The 12,611-nt window shown below is 37.5% G+C and overlaps 1 protein-coding gene across 1 annotated transcript; it reads right to left on the reverse strand.

Moving 5' to 3' along the window:
- Positions 1-179: 179 nt before the first annotated feature.
- LOC148203771 (uncharacterized) lies at positions 180-1,682 on the reverse strand. The gene has a single exon (XM_088107745.1). It carries the CDS (start codon positions 1,680-1,682, stop codon positions 180-182), a length of 1,503 nt encoding a protein of 500 aa, XP_087963871.1.
- Positions 1,683-12,611: the final 10,929 nt, after the last annotated feature.

The following is a 12,611-nucleotide window of genomic DNA, read 5'->3' on the forward strand; positions in this document are numbered from 1 at the left end:
AGTCTATATGCACGTCGAATGGTCCACATACATCAGCATGCACCACTTCTAGCAGCTGTCTTGCTCTCTTGTAGGCACGTTTCTTGAATACTGATCTTGTTTGCTTTCCTATGGTGCAACTTTCACAAACTTTCTTAGGTGCCTCAATCGTACAGATTCCACTCACAAGCTTCTTTTCTTTAGCTTCTAAAGTTTAGATGCCCGTAACGATAATGCCACAGCCAATTTCCTTCAACACTTGTTGCTTTCATGCATTGTATCTCCGCTGTATTCAGATCTACACGAAATGTGCGATTGCTGGCAATAGGAGCTTTGAGTATCATTCGTTGCTTTTCGTCGAACACTTTGATGTGCCCTTGTTCCATTTTCATGGTGTATCCTTTCTCGTGTAACTGACCAAGACTCAGGAGGTTGCTTCTCATGGTGGGTACGTAAAGAACATTATGCATGTATACTGGCCTTCCATCTTTGCGCGCAATCAATACCTTTTCCGTGCCTTCAGCTCTTATGGTACTATTATCAGCGAACCGTATTATGCTTTTAACACTAGTATCAAGATCGATCAGCCAATTTCGATTTCCTGTCATGTGGTTGGAACACCCTATATCCAAATACCACGATGATCCCTCATTTGCATGGCTCGTCTTCCCAGCAAGAGACACGTATTCTCTTTCTGCAGCATTCTTTGTGCAGTTGTCTTCAACTTCGCTTGTCTCAAGTACTTGTTTTCTTTGATTAATCAGATTCTCATCAGTATTTCTTCCTTGCGTTGTAACAGTCATTAGCACTACGTGATCAGAATCTGATTCTTGTTCGTCTTTCACTAGATTAGCTTCGTCATTCTTCTCTTTCTTGGTGTTTTCATTATGCCAGCATTCAGACGAATAATGGCCCAATTTACTACATGTGAAACATTGCACGTTTCTTCTGTCGACATTTCTTCTGCCACCTCTTCCTCTGAAGTTTCCTTCCTTTTGATCATAGTTAACGTCATCTTTGTTCTGATCTTGGTTATTAGCGGACCTTCCTCCGTTTCGGCCTCCACGACCACCTCGCATTCTGCCTCTTCCTCTACCAAATCCACGACCCTTTTGTATTTTGGCTTGTAATGCTTGGCTGATCTGTGTTGCATCTTGTTCTGCGGCTTTCCTTTCTAGCAGTCTCTGTTCGTGAGCTTCAAGTGAGTTTTGCAACTCCTCGACTTTCATTTTCTCCAAATCTCTACTTTCTACAATCGCCACAACAATGTGGTCATACTGGGGCGTTAACGTACGCAAGATCTTATGAACTATCTTCTTGTCCTTGACAACTTTGTCGCATGCACGCATTGCGTTGACAATTACTTGGATCCTGCCGATGTACCCTTGAATGGTTTCTTGTTCCCCCATGTTCAGGAGCTCATACTGCCGCCGTAGTGACTGTAGCTTAATCTCCTTTATATTTCCAGCAGTTCTGTACCCATCTTGTAACATCTCCCATGTTTCTTTGGCCGTTGTCGCCTTTGACACCTTTTGGAATATCGCCGTCGAGATGCATTGATGCAAGATCATGCGTGCTTTGCAGTCTAATTTTCTGTTCTCTTTATACGCTTTCTTTTCTTCATCTGTAGCACTCTTTGCAGGATCTTTAAACCCATCTTTGACAATTTCATCGATCTCATGGAAGCCCAATATAGCATCCATCTTTACGCACCAATCTTCGAAATTCTTTCCGTCGAATACCGGTAGGTTACTTTGGATCATCCCTGCCATACTTCAGCGTAAAATCTATTTTGCTGCAGAGTTTCTTTACTTGACTACTCCTCCCAGATTCGAAACCTGTAAGCTCTGATACCACTGTTAGAGTGGCAGCTTATCAGAGAAGAGAGGAAGATATTTTGGAAAAGCGGAACCGAGAGAGATAGGCAATGAAAACAGAGATGCAAAAGATTTAGAGAAAACGATTAATTTTCTTATTGAAGTCAGCAGTATATATGTACAAAAAGTAAACTGTCTAATGACAGTTAAATCAGTTGTGATTCTAGATTTACATTCCTAACAAAATACAGTATATTTCAATCAATCAAACAAAATACAGTATGTAATCCTGTTTCACTCAATCATGTCATGCCAACTACCATTCACAACTTTGAAAAGACTCTAAATGACAATGCTTGACTCAAGGCTTCTCTAAATCAATAGGTCTTTAATTGGCTTGTAATGTTCATGGAATGAAATGGAAAAACAGAAAAGAATGGGAACTGAAATGAGTAGAGAAATGTGAAGAAAAAGGGATAAAACTAGAACTCAGAACATACTATTTTTCTCAGACTTTGGCCAGATGATTTTTTCTTTCTTTTTCTCTGGTTCTCTTTCTATTTCATTCATTTCAGGTCTCTTTTTCAATTTCTTTTTCTGATTTTTCTCATTTCCAAACCTGTTTCTTTCTTTTTCAACCAAACCAGATTTTTTTTCAACACATTTTTTTTTCTTTTTCACTTCTGGCCTCACTCTTTTTCATGCACTCACCAAGTTCTAGACTTCTCCCTACATCTCACGAGTCTCTAAGGAATGATTGGTTGGGGGAAATGGCTTGAAATGGATGAAAACCAAAGAAAAAAAAAAACTAAAGCTCAATATAAGGTGCAATGGTAAGGAATGAAATGGATAAGCTAAACTGGAAAAATGAAGGATGCCTAGATCACATTTAAAGTTACCAAGAGCGAGCACATCACAAAGAATCAATGCAAAATCAGAATGACAATTAAACATGCATGTTATCACACAAGAAAGACAAAAACTGGCCCAAAATCTCTCAAGGGTTTAAAATTTGTTAAAACTGACTTGCTACTCATCCTATGTAAAAATTACTGAATTGAAATGAACGAAAGACTGTAAAAATTAATGCTAGAACTACTTCTGCCCAAATCCAAAGCTAAGTCTACTCTTGACAATTCTAATCTAAGGAAATAAAGCTAAAATTTGAATGACATCACCAAAGAATGAAGATAAGCATAAAACAGAATCTAAAAGAATAGAAACAAAGGTTAGAGAAATAAAAGGAACCTGGAATCAGTCCTAAACTACCTAATATATTGACAGAAGATAAACCTAAACTATTCCTATAAGCTACCTGACATATGCAATATAACCAGAATAGAGAATTGACAAAAAGAAAGCTAAACAGATTCAGAAAAATTTCAAAAACAGTAGCAGAAAGAAAATAGAACCAAATTATGAAAAGAATCCTAATTAAAACTTGAAGCAAAGCATGAAAATAAAATGAAGAATAGAAACTAATGAAGAACTAAAACAGAGCAAGAAACTAGCATAAGGAAAACAAAATAATAGAAATAAGCCAAGAAAAGGGACCTAAAATAAGTTCTAAAACAGATTAAAAAACAGCAAAAGAACCTAAGCTAAAACAACATAAACCAGAAAATGAATGAACTTTAAAAGACCTGAGAACTATTATCAACAAAACTAACAACTAAACTAAAACAGATCAGTAACAAGAGTAAGTATTTACAGACTAAAGAAAGAATAGTAAACTACTCTAGGGATTTATAAACCAAACCAGACCTAAACTAAGAGAAAAACAGTTCAGAAAAAAATACCCCTATTTTATTGCTAAAACAGATACTAAACACATCTATCAAAGTAAAAGCAAAAATTTTAACTACAACCCCTCACCCCCCACACTTAAGAGGCACATTGCCCTCAATGTGTGAGTGAGTAAGGTTTTCTAATCAACAAAAACATACTCAGATCAAACAGCAACAGATATGTACAAGAATAGAAACTGAAAAACACAAAAAAAACAGCAATTGAACAAGAACAGAAACAAGACTTAAAAGTAAAACTACAAAACTAAAGAGGCAAAGAACTTATTCAGATTGGCCACAAATCAAAGTTAATTCTTTTTATTTTTATGAAAAACAACATATTATCTACCCTACTATTTATTATGCTACTTAAAGCTATGTAAACTACTATAAAAGACCTATAACTACTATTTAAAGGAAGGGACAAGAAAGAGCTTATTGGATTTTCTCCATTGTCAGCCAAGATGTGCATTAGCTCCTTCCCAGCTCTCTGCTTTAGCATCATCAGTTCTCCATTCAATGCTTTCAGCTGCAGCAACCAGATCTCCTCATGCCTTTGCTGTTGATTTTGCAAATTCCAGGCTCTTTGAGCATCATTTATACCTTCTCTTGCATTCATGACCACTTCCTTTGTGTCTGCAGCTTCCTTTGGATGAGTGGCAATATTAGTAATGTCAGCTGCAACAGCAAAATCAAAGTCAATGTTCATCAGTGAATCATCAAACATTTCAGCTTTGTTAAAACTGAAATCAAGATCATTCTCATGAAGAACCAATGCATCAAAGGTGGGAAAAATATTATCAGTGCAAACAGTAGGGGTATGGATACATTCAATCTCAAATGGTGCTCTAAGAACCTTAGAATCAATAACTACTGCAGTGTTAACAACAGGCTCTAAAGGATCTATGCATAGGCAATCAAATGAGCTAAACTGCAAAGGAAACTCAGATAAGACAACTAGAATTTCAAGGTTAAACAACACCTGTGTTGGCTCTTCCTTAGTAATAACAACAAAATCCATAGTGAACTCAACACAGTCCATAAAGTTATCCTCAAAATTGTTGTCCAGACCAATGCACACATCATAAAAATCATCAGAAATATCAATATGTTCTACAACACAAATTTCATCCAGCTTTTCAGTACAATCAGGTATAACAGCAAGAATATCTGGCAAGGTTTTCTCATCCATAAGATTATCAAAGCTAGTTTGTACCTCACCTAAACAGACAGGAAGCTCAAATTTAAAATCAACCTGTACTGGCTCCTCAAAAATGACCTCACTAGCATCTATCAAATCAGCAGCTAAATGAACACCTATTGTGAAGCTATCATCAACTGGAATAATGTCAAAACCAGTGCATAACTCTGAAACAGCATAAGGCATGTCAATATTTCCAATGGAACAGGCTGAATCTAAAATATGACTGTGTGCAGGCATAACAGGAACATAATCTGGAGCAGGTTCTATGGGTTCAACTTTAAACAGATCCAAAGCATTAAATTCATATTGAACCTTAGAGAATTCTATGGGAATGCTAAGTTCAGAATAAACCTGTGTTCTCTGATCACTAGCTACCTCATCAAGGTCATTTCCATCCAGCTTGAACATAATGATCTCTTCTTTGGCGCCTGCAAAATAGTTAGAAGCAGAACATATGGCAGAACTGATTTCTTCACAAACTTCACAACCACCCCCAAGGCATGTACAACCAGTGAGTTTTTCATTACTCAGTTCTGAAGAGTTTAAGAACCCAGCAAACTCAAGTTCAAGTTCTAATCCTAAATCAGTACAGGCATTTTCAAAATCAGTCATATCAACTTTCACATCATCAAAAACTACATATCTATCATCATGAGCACCTGATTCATCATCAAGAAGTGCATTTAAATCTGTGCAATCATAAAAAACACTAGATGCAGGTATATGAACTCTATCAATGTTAAATACTGAATTTGTGATATTAGAATGATCAAAGCAAGGACTAAAATCAACAACCTCTACAGGCACATCAAGCATTTGATCAAACGTAGTCAAATCAATTTTAGGATCACATACATCAGCATAAAAGTCCATTTCATAGTACTGAAGCACCAAAACATGGTTGGCAGCTTCCCTCATTTTTTTCAAATACTCTTTGGACTTTCTGAAATCAATTTGTACTTCAAGCTCAGCAGGTTCAATTTTAAAATCAGAGTTCAAATCAACAATACAATCAATTTCAGAATGAGGTTCAGTACTCTCATCACCAACATAAAGTTCATATACAGATTCAGAATCAACAGATGCATTCATACAATCACCACTCATCAGAGAATTGGAACTATCATTAACAGAAATTAAAACAGAATCTGAATCAGTGAAAGAAGGATTAGCGTATACAATTACAGAGGTGGTTGGACACTTAATCACTTGAAACTCTGGGGTAACAGCTACCATCAGTGGTGCTTCATTGGTTGCTGCCTCTTTCTCCTTTTCAACTCTCCCAGTCAACTTGTTGACTACAGCTACTAACTCAGCCACTTGATTGGTTAGTCCTTGAAGTTCATACGCTGGAATCCCCTGTTGCCACTGATCACAGAATTGTGGCTGCCATGGCTGTTCTGAATGAATTTCCTCTTGCTCTGGTGCATCATAATGGAAAAAAGATGGCTGCCATGGCTGTTCCGACAGGAAATTCTCCTGCTCTGGTTCAGCATATTGGTCCCAGTATACGTGTGGCAGCTGCTGCTGCACTTGCAAGGGTGGTTGCTCATGATATGGTTGAAAACAATGTGGTGGTTGCTGCTGGAAAGCTTGATTGGCTGGCTGCATAAAAACCTCAGGAATAGGCTCATAAAACATGTCAAATCTTGGTGGTTGAGCATTATAAGGAAATGAGAAATTACCATATGCAGAGGAGTGATCCATGCTTAACAATTGCTCACAAGATAAAAACCAATCAGACCAATAAAGCCTCTATCACAGAATTCAACAAAAGAATTGAAAGAAAAGAAAATCTATACAAGCTATATTCACAATTTCTACTCTGCAGAACAGATCCTAATATACAAAAATGAAAACAAAACAAACAGATCCTAAACTAAAAAGGAACATATATGAACACAAAACAGAAATAAAATCAAGAAAACAAGCCTAAACAAGACTAACCTAACACTCTAAGACTTAACTCGCCGAGTCCCCGGCAACGGCACCATTTGTTAAACTTATTTTTGTCGCCTAAAATCAGAACAAAATCTGGTCCCACTAATGTAGCATAGGGCAACCAGAATATCAATCCTAGGACTCAACAAAATTAAGTTTTAAAATGTAGAGTTAAGTCTTGTATTTATTTACTAATTATTTACTTACTAACTACTACTAAACAGGTGGGGACATTTAAAATGAAAACACAGAAATTAAAAAATTAAGAAAAGCGAAACTATAATCTATTTTAAAATAAAAGAAGGAAGAAAATAAAGAAATAAAACCTAAGCTAAAGTGATGAAGAGATTAAACCTATTTATATCCAAAACAAAACCTATATACTAAAACTGGAACAAAATCAGAAATAAAACCAAATTGAAAAGAACTTAAAACTCAAGATTGAAAAGCATCATATCAACAAGAATGTAAAGGCTGAAACAGAAGTAAAGCAGATCATAAATTCTAAAATACTCAAAGTAAACAACTGGAACATCAAAACTCAAACTGAACTTCAACTATCACTATCAAAAGCAAAGACAGAATTGATTTCATAGGTGAATGTACATTGATATGAATAAAAGAGTGCGTAGAGTTCTCAAGAAGACATCATGATAATGTGAATCCCAATCCAGGGTATTCTAGTTCATATTTCAGAACTTTAATTTGACTCTTTCCACTCATTTTTCCAATCAAGGTTCATTAGCCTATTCATCAATCTAAAATTCACAAACAAATTCAAGAAACACAAATTTGAATCAATTTTTATGCATTGGACTTTTCTCTGTCTCGAGAAGACATCTCCATGAAAAATGCTCACTATGGAGACATTTAATTCCGAAAGAAATCATAAATTGCAGAGAATCAGAATCCAAATCATTTTCTCAAAACATAACAATGGCAGAAATCAAGAACACAGAACAATCTCAACACAAACGAGAATACGAAATAGAACTTTATTAATATGAAAAGAAGATTACAACTATATCGGAAGTCACCAATATTCTCGCGACTGTCACTCTCGCAATTGTCTCAGCAAAATCCAGAAACAAGAACAATATCTCTACTCTAAGAAAAGCGTAAAAACCCTAATCTACAGAGCGTCTGAAAATGTATCTCAAAAGTATATGAAGAAGTGTTCTCTATATCTCCCTATTTACATGGTGAAGGCCCTTTATATAGGGTCAAAAACGAAAAGAGAAAAGGAAGGGGGAAAAGAAAAATGGGAGAGGGGAAACCTTGCTATGACGCTTCGAGCTTCACCTTGATCCAACGGTCTCCAAAAGCTTTGCTCTTCAAACCCTCCGATCCACTTAAGCTTCGGTCAACTTCTTCTCTGGCGAGGATCGCGCTCCGGTCACGTCTTCAGCTTCACCGGTCAGGTTCTTCTTTGGGTAAGTGGCGAGAGCTTTTCTTCTCCCTTCTCTCGCACAAGCCCTAGCTTAAGCCCATACCAGCATTCGCAGCCCAATTATCCAATCAGCAGCAGTCTTCCAATTGCAGCACCATTGTAGCAGGCCAGCGCTGCCTTCAATTTTACTTGCAGCAGCTTAATGTTAAAACAGTGGCCCAAAACAGCGGCCCAAATTTAATCCAGCAGCTCATTTCAATTCAACACCTCTCAATCAACTTCTATTATGGTCCAAATGTTATTCCAATCTCTAAAAAATCAAACAATTAAGAAAAAAAAGAGAAATTATGCAATTAAAACAAAACATTTTTATTGAAAGAATTTCAGAAAAATACTAATTTCCTAATTATTAACAAAAGCTAAAAATTACACCTAAAAACCTCTTTTTAACTAAAATTTTATAAAACTAAAGAATTAAGAGAAAAACATAAAACTAATTTTGTAACATCCCAAAATACAGTAATCACTATAATTCAGAATTAATTACAATTAACAGTAATCACAAACAGTCTTTGCATTTAAAACTGGATTGAAAAGCCTAACGGCATCAGTACAGCGGACGCGTGTAAACGCATACAATAAAACCAAGAGTGAACGCTCTTAAATACATAAACTAACGTGCACCAAAATACAATCAGAGATGAATAAGACGAACGGCCTTACAAAATAGGTGGCCGAACGTTATAACTATGCTAACATGTACAGCCTAAATCAAACGAGCACTCTAAGGCTCGGCCTTTACTTCAACTTCAACCAGATTGGGGTCGTCCAAATTTTCTTCTTCCAGCATTGCTTCAAGGGATGTACCACCATCTGCTCACATCCACAACGGATGATCATTGCATTTGACAAGACGGAGTATACATGTACAGTAGACAACACAATGGAAAATGCAAGGGTAAGCTTATAATATTTAATTTATACAATCAACACATACAGTTACATTTCTAAACACACATACAGCATGTAATTCATCAAATAATAATCATATAAAGGCATATAATAAGACAGACCGTCCGGACTGTATGAACCATGTAGTTACAGGCGTCCTTGCACCCGAGTGGTGTAGTAACTGGGTAACACCAAACAGCTGCCACTCAAGGTAAGTCCGTTCTTACGTCGCCCATGTTAACTTATGGACTAAGGACCTCCTGCCATTCCCACGCATGACTACCCCCTTCTACTTGAAGAGGTGTATCACGGAATATCAGGATGGACCAAGCCAGCATTAACTAACCACAGTCATACCTTAACAATTCAATATTCAATCATATAAGAGACGTTCCTCCCTGGAACGCTCGTAAAAATCCAATTCCAATAATTCGTTCAACATATCATTCGTCCACATTAAACATTTCTCATTTTCACATTTTCATTCTGTGTTCCACTCTCTTAACATTAACGTCATGCATTCTTTACTCAAATAAAACGAACTTATTACAGAACCTTTGATTTCACGTTTCTGAACAAAAGAAACGAACTCTTATTCACTGATGGACATTAAGAATTCTTAAAGAATTTAGATGAGATTGAATTTAGAAGTTCAGAATAATACTTAGAAGATGTTGAGTACAAGAACTTTAGGTTGAATCAAAAGAAATAATTATCTTACAGAATAACTTAGATAAATAACCAGAATATTTAAAGTACAGAAACAACTCTTACTGTCAATGAATGAACGTTCAGAAATTTACTTTGGACGAACGTCAATTACGTTCGCTCAGAATTCAATAATAAGGACGAGCGTTCAGTTAGAAACCGAACCCTGCTGTGGACGAACGCTAGGTCAATGACAAAGCACGAATCAGCACTAACGCTGGTTATAACCCAAGCGCTTTATAGGACGAGCGTTTCGGTATAGGACCGAACGCCAACTTTGGACGAACGTTCAGTATAAGGACGAACGCTCTCTAAAACTAACGTTCGACATAAGGTCGAACAACAATAAGGACGAACGCTCGACATGAGGCCGAACGTCATTGAGGACGAACGCTCGACTTAAGACCGAACGTCACTTATTTATAAAGTTTTAAATATTGATCTATATTGAGCAGAACGAACGCTCATTCACTCAATTGGGGGACGCTCGTTCTTGAGCAGAATTCATTCCAAATGAATGAATTCCAATCTAAGTCATGTTAACCAAAAACCGAACGGTCTAAGACCGTACAGTGACGAACGTCCTTTTAGCAACAGAGAAGGATTAGAAAATTTAGATTTTTCACACTTAGCAGAATTTTTCCAGATTTCCATTTTCCAACTTTATACTTCCATTTCAGGTTTAATTCCCTTCAAACATCATCATCATGCAGATTTCAACATTTAAAATCATTCCAACCACACAATAGCCATTCTCCATTCATCCATAATCAACTCAACATGCATTTAAAACAAATTCAACATCAAATATAATTCATACAAGCCGTATCAGTTCATGACAGATTCATCCAAACCAGAATGCATATCAGATATCAGTGATCATTTCTAACAACTCAACTTCATATTTTTCACACATGCAAAACAAACCAGAAATCATATTCCATATCAGTAAACGTTTCTAAATACTCAAACATCATGCTTTCCATACATGCATCTCAGATCATAAATCAAACAGTATAAATTAAACATATAAACTTCCCTTACCCGGATTGAAATTCAAGCTTGTTCTAGATGTATAAAATGGCTTCGTCCAACTACGTTTTGCTTAGGATTCTTGACTCTTCCAGAACCAAATCTAACCACAGATTACAGAACTCTTAGAATACCAGTTTGCATGCAACTAAAACTCTATTTTTCCAGAACCTAAGGACGAACTACGAAAGGGACTCACCAGTGTCAGTCTTTGAAGCTGTTCGGTCCAATGGATAGCTCTTAGTGCAGTGGTTGTTCCTACGGTGCTGAAAACGCGATTGGAGAAGAAACGTAAGGATTACAGCAGAGAGAAGTTTAGGGTTTTTAGAGAGAAGTTGGAGAAGATGAAAGGGTGAGTTCAGAGGTTGAAGATGAGTTCGTGCAAGTGAGAGAGAGTTTTCGAAAAGTCTGGTTTTGGTTAAACCAACGTTCAATTGGAAGAACGTGTCACAGGTTGCCACATGCACACCAAACTCTGATTTAGAAGATTCCAACGTGACAAGTGGCGTGTGTGCATGTAGAGTTTAGTGCGTTTTAATGTTTCAGAGAATGATGAGCGTGGTGCTTCGTGCACGTCAGACAGAATTTTGATCAGATTAGGAAGTGGGTTTTAAATGGCTGGGAATGAGGTGGCAAGCATTAAGGGTGAGGTGCCAGGATTAATTTAAGCTAATTATTAAGGATCTCACATTCTCCCTATCTACAAAAATTTTCGTCCTCGAAAATTTAGAAATTACCCGTGAATAGGTGTGGATATAAGTTCCTCATTGCACTCTCTACTTCCCACGTTGAATCTCCAGTCTTTTCGTCCCATACAATCTTTACCAAACGGATGTCTTTTCCTTTATGCAGCTTGGTACGTTCATCTTCAATGCGGACTGGTTGTAGTTCCAATGTTCTGTCTTGGCGCAGTTGGATGTTTTCCAGCTCCAAGACATGAGAAGGATTAGATATGTATCTCCTAAGCTGAGACACATGGAAGACCGGATGTAAATTTGATAATTGAGGAGGTAACGCGAGTTCATAGGCTACTGGTCCAATCTTCTTTAAAATCTGATACGGTCCTATGAACTTGGGAGACAGCTTCTTTGGACGAACAACTCTTCCCACTCCAGTGATTGGATTCAGTCTCAAGAATACGTGATCTCCTGCAGCAAACTCCAAAGGCCTCCTTCTTCTATCCGCATAAGATTTCTGCCTGCTCAGGGACGTCTTCAATCTGTCTTGGATCAACTTAACCTTCTCGGTTGTTTGCTGGATGAGTTCAGGTCCAGTTATTACGTTCTCCCCTTCCTGGAACCAGCAAAGTGGCGTTCTGCACTTCCTCCCATAGAGAGCTTCAAACGGCGCCATTCCAATGCTAGATTGGAAACTATTGTTGTATGTGAACTCCACCAGTGGCAAGACCTCATCCCATGCGCCTAAGTGGTCTAGGACGCATGTCCTCAATAAATCTTCTAGTGTCTGGATGGTACGTTCAGATTGGCCGTCAGTTTGCGGATGATATGCTGAACTCATCTGCAGCTTGCTTCCCAATTCGCCTTGCAGTGATTGCCAAAACCGAGATGTAAATCTCGTGTCTCGGTCAGAAATGATGCTTGAGGGCACTCCATGAAGACGAACGATCTCCTTGATATACAACTTAGCCAAATTCGTCATTGACATCTTCAAATTCACTGGTAGGAAGTGAGCGCTCTTCGTTAGTCTGTCCACGATCACCCAAATTGAGTCATGATTCCTCACTGTTCGTGGCAGGTGAGTCACAAAATCCATGGAGATGCTGTCCCACTTCCATTCTGGAA

This window comes from Vigna umbellata, chromosome 2 (assembly GCF_029865625.1).
Source record: "Vigna umbellata cultivar VRB3 chromosome 2, Vumbellata_1.0, whole genome shotgun sequence".
Lineage (NCBI taxonomy): Eukaryota > Viridiplantae > Streptophyta > Magnoliopsida > Fabales > Fabaceae > Vigna > Vigna umbellata.